Below are 20,719 nucleotides of genomic sequence, written 5' to 3' on the forward strand. Positions count from 1 at the left end.
TTTTTAGATGCCAGTTTCTTTTTTTGAATATCCTTGAAAAAGCAGTACAGATTATTAGTTTTATGCTGTCTAGACCATCGAGTACCCATCTTTTTAATATTCTGTGTGACAAATTGGGAGTATGCATAAAACATTCATCTATCTACTAAAGTAGAACAGTGGTTATCTGGAGGAAAAGCACTTGTGCAGTTGTTTGAGTTACAAGCTGAACTAATTACTCTTTTCGTGAAACACCGTTTTTAGTTAAAAGAATGATTGACAGAAAAACTATAGCTTTTCTAATTTCAATATTGGGCAAACATTTTTCTTGTAAATGAATAACATGAACATGGCACTTCAAGGAAACAGTTGACAATATTTGTTGCTAATAATAAAATTTCACTGGAAATAACCTAACTGTCCATCAACAGATGAGTAGATAGATAAATTGTGGTATATGGACACAATGGAATATTATTCAGCCATAGAAAAGAAGAAAGTCTTGCCATCTGTGACAACATGGACAGACCTTGAGGGCATTATGCTAAGTGAAATAAGTCAGACAGACAAAGACAAATACTGTGCAATCTCACTTTTATGTGGAAACTCGGGGGGAAAAAACTCATAGAAAAAGAAATCAGATTCGTGGTTACCAGAGGCGGGAACCGGGAGTGGAATTGATGAAGGTAGTCAAAAGGTACAAACTTCCAGTTATAAGATGAATAACTACCGGGATGTAATGTACAATATAACGACTATAATTAACACAGCTGTATGGTATATTTGGAAGTTGTTAAAAGAATAAATCCTAAGAGTTCTCATCACAAGGAAAATAACTTTTTTATTTTTTTTGTATCTGGATGAGATGATGGATGTTAACTAAACATTGTGGCAATCATTTCACAATATATGTAAGTTATTATGCTGTACACCTTAAACTTACACAGTACTGTATGTCAATTATATCTCAATAAAACTGGAAAAAAAATTTAAGCTTCAAGGCAAAAATCAGTTTCGGAAAACTTGTATCTGCCACCATGAACTTGGAAACTTTCCAGGTAAAGAGTTTTCTGATGAAATTGGTGGTGATATTAATAAATGTGGATTTTTTTAAACATTATATAATAAAATATGTGGACACCTAGAAGATCATTTTTCAAATGATCAATGCGTGATATTACAAAATCATTCAAGATGCCATTCAAGATCCATTCAAAAAATGCATTCAAGATGCCAGTTAGACCATTAGATTTCCATATAGCAGAGTATGAAAAATTTATTGACATTTTTCAGTTTCCACATTTCAGCTAACTTTAAAAAACTACCACTTACTGAGTTTGATATAGTATTAAAGAATTGAATTATTTGAAAAGTCTATTAAAATATTCTTCACTTTTTCAACTGTATATCTGTGTGAGGCTAGATTTTCTATTTATATTTTAAAACAGTATATCACAACAGATTGAATATAGCTGCAGATACAAGAATCCGCCTATTATTAAACCAGGTGTTTGAGATACTGCTGGATTCTCTTTGCCAAAATTTTATTAAAGATTTTTTTATATCTACTTTCATGAGGGATATTGGTCTGTTGTTTTCTTTGGGGAAAAGTTCTTTTTTAATTTTTATGGAGATCATGTTGGTTTATAACATTGTGTAATTTCAGCTGAACATTATTATATATCAGTTTCTGTATAGACTGCATTGTGCTCACCACCAATAGTCTAGTTTTTGTCTGTCACCATACATACGTTCCCCTTTACCCCTTTCGCCCACCCGCAACCCCCTTCCCCTCTGGTAACTACTAATCTGTTCTCTTTATCCATGTGTTTATTTATCTTCCACATATGAGTAAAATCATACGATGTTTCTCTTTCTTTGTCTGGCTTATTTCTCTTAACATAATACCCTCAAGGTCCATCCATGTTGTTGCAAATGAGACGATTTTGTCTTTTTATGGCTAATATTCCATTGTATATATAAATCACATCTTCTCTATCTGTTCATCTTTTGATGGGCACTTTGGTGGCTTCCACGACTTGGCTATTGTGAATAATGCTGCAGTGAACATAGGAGAGCATAAATCTCTTTGTGTTGTTGATTTCATGTTTTTTGGATAAATACCCAGTAGTGGGATAGCTGGATCATTTAGTATTTCTATTTTTTAATTTTTTGAGAAATCTTCATACTGTTTTCCATAGTGGCTGTACCAAGTTTGCATTCCCACCAGCAGTGTATGAGGGTTCCCTTTTCTCCACATCCTCTCCAATATTTATTTTTTGTCTTGTTAATTACAGCCATTTTAACAAATGTAAGGTGATATCTCATTGTAGTTTTGATTTGCATTTCCCTAATAATTAGTAATGTTGAACATCTTTTCATGTGTCTGTTGGCCATCTGTATATCTTCTTTGGAAAGATGTCTGTTCATCTCCTCTGCCCATTTTTTGATCATGTTGTTTTTTGTTGTTGTCGAGTTGTATGAGTTCTTTATATATTTTGGAGATTAGCTCCTTGCTGGATATATGATTTGCAAATATTTTCTCCCAGTTAGTGGGTTGTCTTTTCATTTTGTTCACAGTTTACTTTGCCTTGCAGAAGTTATTTAATCTGATGTAGTCCCATTTGTTAATTTTTTCTTATGCTTCCCTTGAGTGAGAACACTCGTGTGTTCAAAAATATACTGCTAAGACCAATGTCAAAGAGTGTACTGCTTATATTTTCTTCTAGGAGTTTTATGGTTTCGGGTCTTACGTCCAAGTCTTCTTTTTTTTTGATGAAGATTAGCCCTGAGCTAACTACTGCCAATCCTCCTCTTTTTGCTGAGGAAGACTGGCCCTGAGCTCACATCCATGCCCATCTTCCTCTATTTTATACGTGGGACGCCTACCACAGCCTGGCTTTTGCCAAGCGGTGCCATGTCTGCACCTGGGATCCGAACCGGCGAACCCCAGGGCGCGAAAGTGGAACATGCACACTTAACTGCTGTGCCACCAAGCCAGCCCCAATATATGAGGGCTGAATACTGCCATTTTATCTCTTGTTTTCTGGTGGTTCTATATTTCCATTGTTTCTTTTCCCTTTTATTTAGGACTGCCATTTCAATTTGGTGGTTTTCTGTGATAGTTTTTTCAGTTTTCTCTTTATTTGTGATTTGTGGCTCTGGTGTGGGTTTTTTTTTTTTTTTTTGAGGAAGATTACCCCTGAGCTAACTACTGCCAGTCCTCCTCTTTTTTGCTGAGGAAGACTGGCCCTGAGCTAACATCCGTGCCCCTCTTCCTCTACTTTATATGTGGGACGCCTGCCACAGCATGGCATGCCAAGCAATGCCATGTCGGCACCTGGGATCTGAACCAGCAAACCCCGGGCCGCCAAGAAGCGGAACATGCGAACCCAACTGCTGTGCCACTGTGCTGGCCTCTCTGCTCTGATTTTTTGTTTAGTGGTTATCATGAGGCTTTTATAAAAGATTTCATAGATGAGGGGCCAGCCCTGTGGCCAAGTAGTTAAGTTCGCATGCTCCACTTCGGCAGCCCAGGGTTTCTCTGGTTCGGATCCTAGACGCGGACATGGCACCGCTCATCAGGCTATGTTGAGGTGGCGTCCCACATGCCACAACTAGAAGGACCCACAACTAAAAATACAACTATGTATTGGTGGGATTTGGAGAGAAAAGCAAAAAAAACCCCAAAGATTGGCAACAGTTGTTAGCTCAGGTGCCAATCTTTAAAAAAAAGAAAACAAGATTTCATAGATGAGATGGTCCGTTTTTTGATAGCCTCGTATCTCCATTAGCCTAATCAGGTTCCATCCTTTTCCTTTTCCCCTTCTGCATTATTGTTGCCACAAATTGTTCTTTTTTGTATTGTGAGTTTGTGACTGAATTGAAGTGTTTATAGTTATTTTTCATGCTTTCTTTCCCTTTATCTTTTCTGTTTTAATTGTTTACTAACATAGTCTAATAGCTGCGATTTTCTGATTCTGTCTGTTTTTCTCCTTGCTTAAGGTTTTATAAGACTTTGCTTTTTAGTTTCAGATAGGAGGGCTCTTTTCAACATTTCTTGTAAGGCAGGCCTAGTGACAATGAACTCCCTCAGCTTTTGTTTATCTGTGAAAGTTTTTATTTCTCCATCATATCTGAAGGATACTTTCACTGGATAGAGTATTCTTGGCTGAAAGTTTTTGTTTTTGAGTATTTTGAATATATCATTCCACTCTCTCCTAGCCTGTAAGGTTTCTGCTGAGAAATCCACTGAAAGCCTGATGGGGTTCCTTTGTGGGTTATTTTCTTCTGCCTTGCTGCCCTTAATATTTTTTTTTTGTCATTGGTTTTTTCCAGTTTTAATAGTATATGACTTGAAGGAGGTGTTTTTGCATTGATGTAACTAGCAGTTGTACTGGCTTCATGTACTTCTAAGTCCAGTTCTTTCCCTAGGTTTAGGAAGTTCTCAGCTATTATTTCTTTGAAAGGGGCCTGCCTGGTGGCACAGCAGTTAAGTTCGGACCTACACACTGCTCATCAAGCCATGTTGTGACGTACAGAATAGAGGAAGATTGGCACAGGTGTTTAGCTCAGGGCCAGTCCTCCTCACAAAATAAAACAAAACAAAACAAAAACCTCTCTGTTCCTTTCTCCCTTCCTTCTCCATCTGGAATACCTATAATCCTTGTGTCACTTTTCCTAATTGAGTCAGATATTTCTTGAAGAATTTCTTCACTTTTTAAAAAGTTTAATTCTCTCTCCTCCTCCACCTGAAGCATTTCTATCCTCTAAATCACTAATTCTGTCCTCCATAATGTCAGCTCTCTTTTTTATGGTTTCTAGATTATTTTTTATCTCATTAATTGTGTTCTTCATGTCTAGAATTTCTGTGGTTTTTTGGTAAGCTTCAGTCTCTTTGGTGAAGAATTCCTTTTGTTCATTTATTTTATTCTTTGAGCTCTTTTAACTATCTTTCTGAGTTTTCTTGTAACTCATTGAGTTCCTTTATGACAACTATTTTGAATTCTCTGTCGTTTAGATTGTAAATTTCTGTGACTTCAGGATTGGTTTCTGGAGACTTGTCATTTTTGTTCTGCTCTGAATTGTTATTCATAGCATTTGATGAATTGATCTTTTGCCAGCACATTTGTGGTAGTATCAGGTCGCAGATTCCCCCTACCACTGCTGGTGGAGGGGTAGACAGGAGTTATGTTTTCTGATCTCGACCCATTTGCTGGAATTTGTGCTGATGGGGGTGCTCAGTGTTTGTGCAGGCTGGCCTCAGCCACTTGGTGGCGCATGCATGCACAGGTGGGACCTCTTTGCTCCACCAGCAGGTTGCTCTCTGCAGGCAAGTACACAGCACTCGGCAGGGGACCAGCCAAGATGCTATGCTAGCTGGGATGGGAGGGGTGCTTTCTTTTGTCAGTGGGCCGGCTCTGTACTTGCTGGCAGCTCAGTTGAGCCACCACCACTCTCAAGGAGTGTTCCCACAGGCAGGTCCACTGTGGCACAGGGGGCACTCCCACCAGCCAGGCCACCACTCCAAAAGTGATCATGTACAGGCTGGGTTGCCCCCACCTCCTCTTACAGTCATGTTGGCCGCTGTGTGAGGACCCGTGACCTAAATCACTGCCATCAGAGAGGCAGAGGGGTCCACTCACCCAGTTCCACTGCTTTCCAGGAATCCAGTTCACCCTCCTTCAGCTGTATCACTGCATGGATCTCTCAGGCATCCTGTTGTGCTGTGTAGAGAATCCTGTGTTGGTTAATGAATGTCCATTTTGTTGTAATTTAGAGGGAAGAGACAATGGGAACAACTCACTCCACCATGATGCTGATGTCATTCTCCTTTGGGGGAAAATTTTTAACTACAAATTCAACATCTTTAGGTCACAGGGATATTTCGGTTATCTATTTCTTCTTGAGTGAGCTTTGGTAGTTTGTATCTTTCAAGGAATTGGATCATTTCATCTAATTTGTCTCATTTACTGGTGTATAGTTCATAGCATCCCCTTATTTTTCTTTTAATGTGTGTAGGATCTGTAGTGATGTCCCCACACTCATTCCTTATATTGGTAATATTTTCTTTTCCTGATCAATATGATTAAGGACTTACTAATTTTATTCAAAGAACTAGTTTTTGGTTTTGTTTGTTTTTGTCTCTATTTCTGTTTTCTTTTTATTGATTTCTGCTTTTATCTTTTTTTTTATTTCCTTTTTTCTGCTTACTTTGTGCATCATTTGCTATTCCTTTCTCTAGTTTCTTAAAATGGAAGCATAGGTCAGGTGTTAGCAAGCTTCCATAGAAGGCAAGGGAGTAAGGATCGTAGGCTTGATGGGCCAGATAGTCTCTACCATAACTACTCATCCTGCCATTGTCGTATGAAAGCAGCCATAGACAGGGAACAGATAGATGTTGCTTTGTTGCAATAAAAATTTATTTACAAAAATGGTCAATGGACCATGGTTTGACCGCTGGTTTAAGTCATTAGTTTTTCTTCTTTCCTCATATAAATGATTAATACTATTTATTTCCCTCTAAATCTGCTTTATCTATATCCCACAACATTTGAACTTTTGATATATATTTTCTGATTTCCCCTGTGATTTTTTTTTAACTCATGAAGTTATCTAGTAATGTTTAATAAGGTTATTTAGTTGTTTAATCTCCAAATATTTGGAGATTTTCTAGATGTCTTCCCATTATTCACTTCTAATTTAATTTTGTTAAAAGAATATACTCTGTATAGTTTCAATCCTTTAAGTTTATTGAGATTTGTTTTATGGCCCTGAATACATTCTCTCTTGGTACATGTTTCATGTGCACTTGACAAGAATGTGTATTCTGTTGATGTTAGGTGAGAGTTCTGTAAATGTCAATTAGGTCAAGTGGGTTGATAGTATTTTTCTAGTCCTCTGTATCTTTACTGATTTTCTGTGTACTTATTCCATCAGTTGAAATCAATAATTTAGATCAGTTATTGAAATTACCAATAATAATAGAATATTTCTCTTTGTAGTTCTATCAGTCTTTACTTCATGTTATTTGAAGCTCTGTTATTAGGGGCATACACGTTTAGGATTGTATGTCCTCTTGATGCACTGATTCTGGAATATCATGAAATGATCTTCTTTGTCTCCAGTCTCAGTTCTCCCTTTGAATTCTACTTTAATACTAAAATTGCCACTTAAAAAAAGACTTTATTGAGATATATTTTACATATCATGAAGTTCACCTGTTTCAAATGTACAATTCAGTGATTTTTCGTAACTTTCCTGAGTGGTGCTATCATTACCATAAATCAGTTTCAGAATCTTTTCACTCTCCCAGAAGGTCCCTCATGCCCATTTACAGTTAATCCCCATTCCTACCCCGAGTCTCAGGGAACTCACTTTCTGTCTCTATAAACGTTCCTTTTCTGGACATTTCAGATAATTCAAATCTTACAACATGTGCTCTCTTCTGCCTGGCTGGTTTCACTTAGAGGTTCATCTGTGATGTAGCATGTATCAATAGTTCATTCCTTTTTATTGCTGAAGAGTATTCCATTGTACAATACCACATTTTGTCTGTTCATTCACCAGCTAATGGACATCTCCAATTTTGGACTATGATGACTAATTCTCATGCAAATCTTTCTGTGGATATACATTTTTCATTTCTCTTGGGTAAATACCTAGGAGTGGAATTGCTGGGTTGTCTGGTAGTTTTATGTTTAACTTTTCAGGAAACTGCCAAATTGTTTTCCAAAATGGCTGCACAGTTTTACATTCCTGCCGGCAATGTATAAGGATTGCAATTCTCCACCTCCTCATTAACATTCCTTATTGCTTATCTTATTTATTATACTTATTCTAGTTGGTGTGAAATAGTATCTCATTGTGATTTTATTTTTTTCCTATTTATTTTTGTGTGTGTGAGGAAGATTTGCCCTGAGCTAACATTTGTTGCCAATCCTCCTCTTTTTTTTTGCTTGAGGAAGATTAGCCTTGAGCTAACATCTGTGCCAGTCTTACTCTATTTTGTATGTGGGATACCTCCACAGCATGGCTGATGAGTGGAGTGGGTCTGCACCTGGGATCCAAACCCACAAACCCTGGGCTGCTGGATTGGATTGTGGGGAATATTAACCACTCAGACATGGGGCTGGCCCCTCGTTGTGATTTTAATTTGCATTTCCCTAATGACTAATGATGTTGAGCATGTTTTCATTTGCTAAATAGCCATCTGTGTATCTTCTTTGGTGAAATGTATGCTTGTATCCTTTGCCCATTTTTGTATTCAATTGTTTGTCTTCTTATTGGGTTGTAGGAGTTCTTTGTAAATTCTGGATACAAATCCTTTATTGGATATATGTTTTGCAAATATTTTCTCCTAGTCTATTGCTCATCTTTTCATTTCCTTGGTAGTGTTTTTTTTAGTATAGAAGTTTTTGTTTTGATGAAATGAGATTATCAGTGTTTTCTTTTATGGATTATGGTTTTGGTGTTGTATCTAAGAAATCATTGCCTAATCCAAAGTCTCAAAGATTTTTTCCTAGATCTTCTTCTGAAAGTTTTATTGTGAGGTGAGGGTCCAAGGTCATCTTTTTGCATGTGAATATCCAGTTGTCCCAGCACCACTTGATGGACAGACTATTCTTTCCCCAAATAATTGTCCTGGCAGTCTTCTTTTGCTTGGAGTTTGTTGAGCTTCCCCTTCCCTGTGCTATGCCTATAAACTCTCTCTAGCCAGTGAGTTGGAGCACTCATAGGACTCCCCTCGTTTGTTTCCCTACGCTCAGGAATCACTGTCCTGTGCTCCCTTTTGCTCAATATCTGCAAACCATTGTTTCACTATATTTTGTCTGGTTTCATCGCTGATCAAAGGCAGGAGAGTAAATCTGGTCCCCATTACTTCATCATGTCCAGAAGCAGCATTGGTCTCTCTTGTATTTCAGCTTTTTAAAAATATATTTATTTATCTTTTCACTTATTATTCCCTAGGTTTCTTAAAAATAAGAAGCTTGCTTTTATAACTTGGGAAAATACAAATTATTTTTAATTTAAAAAGGAAAAGCAAATGCAGCAGCATCTTGGACATTAGTATCAGCCACACAGTATCAGTATTTTTGAAACTCATAGGTATGAAATTAGAAAATAGCTAATAGAAAATAGCTCTGACTTAGAAAATGTAATTTTAAAAACTATTGTTAATTTTGAGGGTCTCAGTTCTATTTAATTATCTTTTTTTAAAGAATGTAAAATGTGTGGTTTTCTGATTTTAGGCGATTGTGGAAAAATGTGACAGACTCTCTGAGGGAATCTGAAATTGATAAGGCCACTGAGCATAAACGTACCCTGGAAGAACGCCAGAGGACTGAAGAAAGGCATCGAACTGAAACAGGCACACCCTGGAAAACCAAATATTTTATTAAAGAGGTATGTCCTGCATGTCTTCAGACTAAAACTCATTATATACTTAGTGAGAACTTTAGCTTACTAGGCTTTCTTGAATTGTTATCGCTTATACATCTTTATTTCTAAAAACAGTCCAGCTTAAACATGAGCTTTTTCATGGGCTTTTCACAATTTGTCAAAGTAAAATAGTTTACCAACAGTCCAGATGAAATAGATTTGGAGATTTAAATTGGCCACAAATGAAAATGCTGATATAATCTTCAATGACAATCATAGAATGTACAATTTATCATTTATTTCCTTTTGTACCACACTGAAACTCTGTGTTCACTTCCAGAGACCACATTTTAAGGGAGAGATGGTCACACAAAGGATAGTGAAGTGGCTGAAATCTTTGCAACATTTAAGAAGAAAGAATGAAGTTGTTTTTAGCTTGGAAAACATAAAATTGGGGCCATTCATTATAACCTTCAAATATACATAGGCTTATCACATAGAAATTTTTTATCAGTTTGGATAGCAGACATGAGCTAGACCCAAATTACCAGGAAGCAAATTCTGAGTTTAACATAAGAGGGAATTGTATAACAATCAAAAGTATCCAATAATAGCCGGAGAGTATATTTTCCAGTAAAGTATTCTCATCACTAGACCTATATAAGAGACCATGGCTTATGCAGAAGAGTTGATGTACTGATTTGGCAGTTGGACTAAATTATTTCTGAAGTCTTGTCTAAATTTAAAGATTTTTGTTTTGTTTATCACTTTCTGGTAGAACTCAGAGTAAAGTGACTAATGGACCAGAGCTGACATCAAGAAAAGCTTTCTTGTCTATAGCCAAGTCTAAGGAAGACTAAGGAATCTGGAAAAAGTAATTTGATTAGGATTTTTGCATAGTTATTTCCTTCAAAAATCCATAGTTTGTTATAGTAGCTTCGTTACTTTCATTTTTCTAATCTTTGGGTATCTAATATAAATACTAGCTGTTTTCATGGGATAGGAATAATAAAGAGAAAGTAGTTTACATCTCTACACTTTTGTATGAAGAAATAAAACTTTGTAATTAATATTCAAAATTAGGGGCCGGCCCTGTGGCTGAGTGGTTAAGTTTGCACGCTCCACTTCGGTGGCCCAGGGTTTTGCTGGTTCAGATCCTGGGCGCGGACATGGCATTGCTCATCAAGCCATGCTGAGGTGGCATCCCACATACCACAACTAGAAGGACCCACAACTAAAAATATACAACTATGTAGGAGGGGGCTTTGGGGAGAAAAAGGAAAAATAAAAATCTTAAAAAAAAAAAAAACTGAGCTCAGAGGAACCAGGGAAAACTAATGGAGGTAGAGTCGGGAAAGAACTAGAAAATAGTATTAAGATACCAGAGATGCTAGTTGAGATGGAGAGAACAGCTGGTACTTTGCTGACTGTTTCTTTGTGCTCCGCCTGCCGCCTGTCACTGTAGGTGAAGCTCGATCCTCAGCGTCTTGGCAAAATTGACAGAATTGATTCAAATGACTTCTGCGAAATAAAGTGTTCATGGGGCATCATCTAGGTTCTTCCCAGACCAGAACTTCTCGCCTAATCCTAGCTAAACCACAGGTGTTGTTTGATGTCTTAAGCACAGGGATTTTTTTCCTTCACAAAAACCGTTGTTTTTATATGTGAAAATAGAATTCCATTTCAATGAAGGCATTGCTTCTAGTTTTGGTTACTGCTTCTGAAAATATTAGAGGAATGGTTTTTTAATTTATTTTTCTATTTGTTTCAGGGAGATGGCTGGGTTTATCACAAACCCCTTTGGAAAATAATTCCAACAACACAACCAGCAGAGTGACACACACTAAGACTCGACCAAATGACATCCTTCTCTGTTTACCCTAAACCCTTCCAGAATGGAGTCATTGCACTGAACGGCCTGCTTCCTGATTGCACAGACTGAAACTAGGTAAACACGAATGTACCTATTAGGGCACCATAGAACTACCGCAAGACCAAAGTGTTGAAGGAGCACGATGGACCTCTCACCAACATGTTCATGTGATGTGAGCAATAGCATCCTAAAACCTTTCACCTGAATTATTAGATGATTGATCTTTTATCCGGTTCCTGCTCCTAAAGCTAAGTTTGAATCCCCTATTTTTGCATGGGAGCAGCAGATAAACACCACAGTGAAAACTCAGTGATTTTGATTTCTTTATGGTGAAAAGTGAAGTCTCTTTCAGAGTTTGTGCTTTGCTTTCTGTCAGTAACTGAAGTATTCACTACTCTTTAAACAAACCAAGAGGAGGAACATGACCCAGAAATGGATTCAGCCATTGTGCCTGAAATCAGTGTTAAAAAGAAATCAACCGGATTGTAGTAATCAGGCCTTCTGTTCCTTCAAAGAGATTGCGTGCCGGTGTCTGAGGAACTTACCCGTTATCCACCTCTGTTGGGACTCTTTTAAAAAGCGTATTTATACATTGATTAGAATTATAACCATGGAGAGTTTTTTCTTCTGAGCATTTTAATATACTTGAAAACAACATTGACTTGAAAAATTTCAGAACATTTTTCAATACCTAGTTTTATTAATTATTACACTTGAGAGACAGTTTTTTAAAATATGTTCATGTCAATATGATGAGATTTTGGCCTTTCTCAAGAACTGAGGCATTAAAGAACATAGCAAATATTAAAAATAAAACTGTTACTTTTTTCCTTACCTTTTTTTCATTTGTAGGTTAATATCCAGTATTATGTGCTATCCCTCTGGATAAGTATGCTTAATCTTACCTCTGTTCACTCAAATTTTAAAACAGCTATTCGTATTTGTCAGTAACTCAGAAGTTATATATGTGACTGAGCGCATGTACGGTATGGTCTTACTTTCTTTTCAAGGAAACACAAAAGTGTGTGAAATAAGGAGTGTGAAATAAAATGGTATCAGGAAGTTGTATTCAGGTACAAATCTTTTTTTTAATAAGTCTTTTATTGAGGTTGAAGAATTGCTGGCAATTAAAAGAATAGTATGGCTTTCATCATTCATTTAAGTATTTATTGAGCACCTACTGATGGTGCTCGACACTTGTTACTGCAAGCTACCTTAATTTTCCAAGAGTGGTGCCTTACTCTGTTTCTTCTGATGTGGTCTTCCAATCAGTGTGTGTAACATACCTGGTATTCACCAGCCGTTGTAGGTGGCTGTATCTGTTGCATCATCATAAGAAGTTTAAGCTTTGTGCTCTGATAAATTGTGTTTTATTGAAGGGGTTAATAGGATGAAGACAGCAAAACAATAATTTTTTCAACAAATTGTAAATTATAAGAAAATAATTGGTTTATGTACAACCATTTTAATGATTCCCCTGTTCATTTTTGCTGTGAAATGCACTGAAAAATCTCAGAATGAGTTATAGTTCCTGTGTTGGGAAAATTGAAAAATAATAAAACTAGAGAACAATGATGCCTTTGTCTGTTTTATGAATGGAGAGAAAGTTTATATTTGGAGTTACTGCCCTAGTCATATGAGAGGGACATTGATTCTCTCTTAACTTATCTTCAGGAAGGGAGATAACGGAGTAAATTTTCTTTTTTTTTTCTTTTGAGGAAGATTAGTCCTGAGCTAACATCTGCTGCCAATCCTCCTCTTTTTGCTGAGGAAGACTGGCCCTGAGCTAACATCTGTACCCATCTTCCTCTACCTTATATGTGGGACGCCTGCTACAGCATGGCTTGACAAGCAGTGCCATGTCTGCACCCAGGATCCGAACCAGCGAATCCCAGGCCGCCGAAGCGGAATGTGCGAACTTAACCACTTTGCCACCTGGTCAGCCCCAGTAAATTTAATAAGAGTTTTTAAAAATTAAAATGTTTTAATTTTCCTATCTTTTAAAAATACTGGAAATAGAGGAAGAATATAAAATAAAACAACAGATTTTTGTTTTGTTCTTTGGACCATTTGAATACCCATTTATTTCTTTGAATTGTTGAGCCATTTTAAGAATTATTGAAATATGATTTTAAAAATTCTTATGAAAAGTAATACATGTGTGAGTAATTGAAATCTCCCCACGTTGTTGAACTGAACTCTTTGACAGGAGTGAAATAATACCACTTTGGGGAATTGTTTTACCCTGTCCCTCTCTTCTTGACATCCCGCTGCAGCATATCCACCTGACAAGAGCTAGAGGCCTTTTCTGTTTTGCTTTCTTTTTATTTATACTTTGTTTATATTTGGCCAGAGAAATGAACCTTCGTAGCAGTTGACAGATTTGTATTTCTTTCTTTGGGCCAAAGTTGTAAACGTACACTTTCCTTCTGGCTGTTAGGAATTGTGTTAAGAAGTCCAAGACTAGAAATGACAGAAAGAACATGTTCTGGCCATGTATTTAGGCTTTTATTTTTTTACCGTGGTGATGACACTTACTACCCTATACCTTCTGTCAAATATTTGTATTTAAGGGGCCAGCCCAGTGGCACAGCAGTTAAGTTTGCATGCTCTGCTTTGACAGCCTGGGGTTTGCCAGTTCGGATCCTGGGACCTACCCACCACTTATCAAGCCATGCTGTGGCAGGTGTCCCACATCTAAAGTAGAGGGAGATGGGCACAGATGTTAGCTCAGGGTCAATCTTCCTCAGCAAAAGTAAAGAGGAGGGGGCTTGGCCCTGTGGCCAAGTGGTTAAGTTCACGCGCTCCGCTGCAGGTGGCCCAGTGTTTTGTTGGTTCGAATCCTGGGCGTGGACATGGCACTGCTCGTCAAACCACGCTGAGGCAGCGTCCCACGTGCCACAACTAGAGGGACCCACAACGAAGAATATACAACTATGTACCAGAGGGCTTTGGGGAGAAAAAGGAAAAAATAAAATCTTTAAAAAATAAATAAATAAAAAATAAAGAGGAGGATTGGTGGCGGCTGTTAGCTCAGGCAATCTTCCTCAAAAAAAAAAAATAAAATAAATAAAGATTTTTTTTAAAAAATGATAAGATCTTCCGCAGTTAAAACAAAATAATTGGGGGCCCGCCCTGTGGCACAGCGGTTAAGTTCACACATTCCGCTTCTCAGCGGCCCAGGGTTTGCCAATTTGAATCCCGGGTGCAGACATGGCACCGCTTGGCACGCCATGCTGTGGTAGGCGTCCCACATATAAAGCAGAGGAAGATGGGCACAGATGTTAGCTCAGGGCCAGGATTCCTCAGCAAAAAAAGAGGAGGACTGGCAGTAGTTAGCTCAGAGCTAATCTTCCTCAAAAAAAACAAAAAACAAAAAAATTATGTTTAAGCCCATAATCATGTTCCAATTGATTGCATTTTAAATAGACAGTTTTTAAGTTGCCAAAGGTAATTTTAGACTGTGTATTGGGTGAGATATGGCATCTACATATTGATTCAATGAGTTCTGCATGTTGTGACCTACATCCTACTTGTCACCAAAAATAAGAAGAAGAAAAAGTATTGAGTCTCTCCCTCCTCATAATTCTAGCACTTATACTTTACTCTCACTATAAATATCTGGTACTTGAACCAACTTCTACAAATGGATTCTTAAAGGATTTATTAATTAATTAGGTAAGCCTAAAATTTTGTTAAAAATCCTGCCTGAAGATGAAGGCTAACTTCTATTTAATGTGTTCCACTAGAGAAAGGCAAATTGGTATGATTACTCCAGAATCTACACTTTGGAGGAATTCTTTATAGCTACCGCAGTGACTGCAAGCTGAGTGGTGATTCACCAGAGATAGTAGGAAAGGGAAGAAAAGGTGATTCTACCAAATGGGGATCAAAAAGACAAAGCTCATACGCATGAAGATGAAAATTCTAATAAAATATATGTTCTAGTGGCATAAAATCCCTACTATGTCCAAAAACCAAGCTGCACAAGAGATTCTTAACATATTACAAAGGCTTTTCACATTGTTTTCCTTTGACGTTCACAACAACCCTGTGAAATTGGAAAGTCAGGGATGGCTGTTCAGACTTTACAGATGAAGAAATTATTGCTCAGAAAGTTTGGTGCTCACTTCACTAGCTAAGCAAGTGAGCTTAGCTAGACCTTCATTCATTCAACAAACATCTGTTGAGTATTGCTTTGGGGCCGGGTGGGGCATTGGACTCTGTTGTGGCAAATAACTGATCCTATTCCTACAGACTTAGATGAGAGAAGAAACTAAAACTTAAATTCCCGAGAATGAGATATTGACACTAGCAAGGCTGTTAGTCTTTCCAAACCCCAGAAGGGCATCGTGGTACCTAGGTACTATGGAAGGCAGAGTTGAGCAGTGAGTCGAAAACAAGAGGATTGGTTCAAAGTCTGCAGAAAGAGCCCCAAACAGTGCAGCCAGGTGAGTAGCCCTTGTTCCACCCTACAAGAGACTCTAGAGAAATTGAACCAGAGAGGGTCCTGATTCAGGAACACAAATAAATTGATAAACTGAAAATGGGGAACAAGTTAAAGTCTACATACTTAAAGGTGAGACTTTCTAGCACTTTCCCCCATTCCATTTCCAAAATATTGGTAGTAAGGCTTATACCCTCAGGCAAGAGATTAAAAGATCCTATTTGGGAGAAAAACTATGGACAAAAAGTCCTTCAGATATATTTGAAGGATCTGCCAATAAAAAATCTCAGTTGATAACTCTGTTAATTACTTTAAAGTACAGCAACTCCCTCAATATAACCCTCCATCCTCTCACATCACACTACACACATCCAGTCTCCCACAAACACGCTACATATATAAACACATTACGTCTCATTTTAATATCTAAGGATCAGCAGACGTGAGGAAAGCTTCCAACATGAATAAAAAAAGAGATCAAGGCAAACAGGAAAAAAAGAAGTTAGAGGAAGCAGATAATTCAGTAAATGAGGGGAGATAACTGCAGAAAAAATTCAGTCTTCAGACAGGTGAGATGATCTTGCTTCTCTGAAGCACGAACATAATGCTGTTTTTAAAATGGACTGTTCAGAGAACAAGCACAGGTCTTGGAAGTTAAAAATATGATAGTTCAAATTAAACACTCAAGTTCTGGAAGAAAAAGTTCTTGGCGAATAGAACATAAGGAGAAAAGATGGACGATAGGAGAGAAATGATAAGAAATTAGAGGAACAATCCAGGAAGTCTAACATACAACCAGTGGGAGTTCCAGGAAAAGAAAACTAGTGGAAGGGAAGATGCTGTTTAAAAATATGTATATATTTACAAGAAAATTTCCCAGAACTGAATGACATGAATCCAGTTGAAAATGCCATGCATACCCCACACAATCGGGGAAAAATAAAAGCCCAAACCAAAACACATCATTGTGAAATTTCTTAAGACTAAGGATAAAGAGAAGATTCTAAAAACAGAATGCCATCAGCCTTCTCTGTAACATCACTGAAAGCTAAAAGGCAAAAGAGCAATACCTCCAATTTTGCCTAGAATTTTATTCCCAGCCAAAAGATGAATGCAAAATTTCAAAAAAATTTTATTCCAGCATTTCCTTTTCTGGAAGCTATTAAAGTAGATGCTCCAGCAAAACATAAGAGGAGGGGAAAAAACAGGAATTGGAGAAAAGAGTCAAAGACAGGCATCAACTCTACAATATCTAGACAAATAATCTCCCATGAACTAGCTCCTCCCACAGCTATTTTATCTGTGGACAGCACTGACTGAAGTTCTTTGAACCAACATCTGTCTCACTATAACTGATGTCATTGGTCTCGATTCTAATGGAGTTCATATAAGAGTAGAATCTTTTTTCTTGTACAGAGCAGTACTTCATGTATTTGAATATCAGTTCTCTCAATTTTAATATTCTGGAGTTACTCAGCTGTTCTTCATATGGTAGTGTTTCATCTCATCAGTTTCCTAAGAATGCATCATATATCGGTGTTCTGTGGACTACTTGCAGAAGGCCAGAATATTGCAAGTGGAGTCTTATTTTAGACCCATATGTCTTTCTTCTTTTTAAAGGTTTTGTTAATGTGTAATAGACTTAAAGTAAACATTTTTAAGTGTACAATTTGATAAGTTTTGACACATGTCTACACCCATGAAACATCGCCACAGTCATGATAATGAAAATATGTGTCATTCTCAAAAGTTTACTCTGACCCCTTTCTAATCTCCCCTTCCCACCTCTCTCCTCTCTCCATGTCTTTCCCATTTCCAGGGAACCACTTGTATTGGTGTCCTGAGGCTGCTGTAACAAATTAGCACAAACTGAGTGGCTTACAACAACTGAGCTTTATTCTCTCACAGTCCTAGAGGCTGGAAGTCTGAAATCAAGATGGCAGCAGGGCCACGCTCTCTCCAGAGGCTCTAGGGGAGAATCCATTCTTTGCCTCTTCTGGCCTCTGGTATCTTTTGGCATTCTTTGACTTGTGGTCAGGTATTCCAATCTCTGCCTCTGTGATCACTTGCCTCCTCCTCTCTGGGTCTTCTCTTCTGTCTGTCTCACATCTCTCTCTGCCTTCTTCTTACCCTTCACATTGGATTTAAGGCCCACCTGGTTAATCTAGGATGATGATCTCATCTCAAGGTCCTTAATTACATCTGCAAAGACCCTTTTTCCAAGTAAAGTAGCATTCACAGGTTCCGGGAATTGGGACGTGGACATACCTTTTTGGAGACCATCATTTAACCCACTATGTCATTAATTTTCTTTGTGTCACGTAGATTAGTGTGCGTTTTCTAGAATTTTATAAAATGGAATCAAATAGGCCGGCCCCATGGCCAGGTGGTTAAGTTCACGTGCTCTGCTTCAGCGGCCTGGGGTTTCGCCAGTTTGAATCCTGGGTGCGGAAATGGCACTGCTTATCAAGCCATGCTGAGGTGGCATCCCACATGCCATGACTAGAAGGACCCACAACTAAAAGTATACAACTATGTACCGGGGGGCTTTGGAGAGAAAAAGGAAAAATAAAATCTTTAAAAAAAACAAAAATGGAATCAAATAGTATTGTCTATTTGGGGAGGGGGTCTGGCTTATTCTCTCAGAATAAAGGAATGAGCATAATTACTTTGCTGATTATTTTGCATAGTTATTTTATCCATGTTGTTTCATGTATCAATAGTTCATCCCTTTTTACTGTTGAATAGATCCATTATTTGGATTATACCACAGTTTGTTTATCCATTCACTGGTTGGTTGATAGATGTCTGCAGCCACGTCCCTAGCCCCTCCTCCCTCAAGTGGAAGAGAAAGAACATCTGCTCCTGCTCGCCGGGTTTCAGAAGAAGCTGAGTCAGACACTCTCCGTGCCTCAGTGAGAGTTTGGCGCTAGAGCTCTGTCCCAACCACTGCTCTGCTGCTAACCAGTTGTTAGAAGTGACTGTGGGCAAGGTTGACTGCCTCTCCGGGCTTCTCTGTCCTCATCAGAAAAATGAGGGGGTTGGATTAGAGGACCTCTGAGATAATCCCATACCTGTGATCTCCAGTTTAGGTTATTTATGATGGAAAACAACTCAAGAGGAAAAAGAAGTGGCCTCCACTCCCGTTCCCCTCCGGTCTGAAGTGGGTGGTTTCTGGAATTAATCTGCTGACTCAGACCTCTGCAGCTTCAGCACTTTTCCGACCTAACAAAGGGGAGGGCTGAGGAGGGTACGGTGGCTCAGAGCCACCCGCTCCCTGGTAGAAGCAGAGCTCTGACTGATGAGGGCCTGGCTGTAGAAAGGGACACAGTGACTCCTGCTGGAGGGGGACAGGGTTTCTCTTGGCCTGATTGGTACAGTAAGAGCTACAGTGGGCAGGAGCCTGGCTCTCTTGCCTGACTGGCTTAATAAGTAAAAGTGCCGTTTGTTATTACTTGTTTGCTTGTTTTGTTTTGTATGCTCTGCCCCTCCCCCCACTCATTCATTAATTCAGCAGACCTGTGTGCACACCTGCTGTATCCTGAGCACTGGGAACATGAAGAGGAGTAAGGCCCTGCCCCAGCTCTCACTGAGTTCCCTGGCCCAGGAGAGGACACTGACTCATCAAGTTAGTAAACAAAATGAGAAGTGCCAGAACAGAAAAAAGCCAGCCTTCAATGCAGGGGGCTAATGAGTGTGTGGGAAGGAGGGCACAGGAAACCCCAAGTCGGGAAAGTAGAACTGGTCTCAACACAATGCAAAGCAGATTCAGTATAAGTTTATTTACTTAAAATTATGCCTAGGATTTAGAAATTCGTTTATTGTTCTACAGATGTCAATAAAAAAGGTAAAATAGGAAAAACCAATTTAAAAGGTCTCCAAAAGTGATCAGTCACAGTCCATGTCTCTTGCCTATTTCTTGCTCACCTTTCTGAATGTGTTGCACAGGCCGCTTCTCGGGCAGAGGTAAGATCCCGGGTGCCGCTCCCTGTCTCCTGCCACCACTTAATTCCTGCTCCTGAGTGTCAGCATTCACAGCCCTGCCCTCGCCTTGCTTTGCTGCCCTGGGAACCACTGCTGTCTGAGGGGTGGCTGGCTGGTTGGCTGAAGTAGGATCCCCTCAGGAGGGCTGTGCCTCTGATAAGTGACAACAAAGGTGTTCCCCTGCGGCAGTCAGCATAGCATGGGGCAAATGGTAGCAGAAGTTTCGAGTAGAAGATTCCATCTAAGACGTAAGTGTTTAAAACTGATTCCTGGTGATTTAAGTTTTCTCACAAATACAGCCTTCCTCTCGCCTCCACTTATATCATCCATAAGAGACACACTTTAAACATAAAGACACAGACAGGTTGAAGGTAAATGAATGGAAAAAGATCTACCATGCAAGCAATAAGCATTAAATAGCTGGTGTGGTCATATTAATACCAGACAAAATAGACTTCAAGACAAAGAGTATTAGCAGACATAGATACTAAATAATGATAAAAATGTCAATTCCATTAGAAAGACGTAACAATTGTAAATGTGTATGTACCTAATATACAATTTCAAGATACATGAAGGAAAACTTGACATAATTAAAGGGAGAAACAGACAATTCCACAATTATAGTTGGAAATTTAACACTCCTCTCACAGTAACCAATTGAACAACCAGACAAAAAAAAATCAGTAAAGCCATACATGACCTGAACAACACTCTCAATCTCCGTGACCTAATTGATATTTACTGCCCACTATAAACCACAACTGCAGAATACAGGGTTTCAAGTGCGCATGGGACATTCACCAACTTGGATACTTGCTGGGCCATAAAACAAGTCTCAATAAATTTAAAAGGATTGAATTCCTACAGATTATGTTCCCTTCCTAAAACATAATTAAATTAGACAACAGTAACAAGATATCTACAAAAACTCAAAATATTTGGAAATTAAACAACACATTTCTAAACAATCTATGAGTCAAAGAAGAAATCACAAGAGAAATTAGAAAATGTTTCTAAGAAAATAATAAAGAAAAACATCATATGGAAATTTG

At 38.4% G+C, this 20,719-nt stretch overlaps 1 protein-coding gene across 3 annotated transcripts in view; it reads left to right on the forward strand.

Moving 5' to 3' along the window:
- The window catches only part of OSBPL11 (oxysterol binding protein like 11), an 82,454-nt gene extending 69,646 nt beyond the window's left edge, over nucleotides 1-12,808 (forward strand). For all 3 annotated transcript variants that reach the window (XM_001501564.6, XM_070243640.1, XM_014732844.3), the window contains 2 exons: nucleotides 9,231-9,384; nucleotides 11,132-12,808. In XM_001501564.6, coding sequence (XP_001501614.4) covers nucleotides 9,231-9,384; nucleotides 11,132-11,197 — 220 coding nt within the window. In that variant the 3' untranslated portion in view covers nucleotides 11,198-12,808. The remainder of the gene's footprint in view (nucleotides 1-9,230; nucleotides 9,385-11,131) is intronic.
- Nucleotides 12,809-20,719: the final 7,911 nt, after the last annotated feature.

Source organism: Equus caballus, chromosome 19, assembly GCF_041296265.1.
Source record: "Equus caballus isolate H_3958 breed thoroughbred chromosome 19, TB-T2T, whole genome shotgun sequence".
NCBI lineage: Eukaryota > Metazoa > Chordata > Mammalia > Perissodactyla > Equidae > Equus > Equus caballus.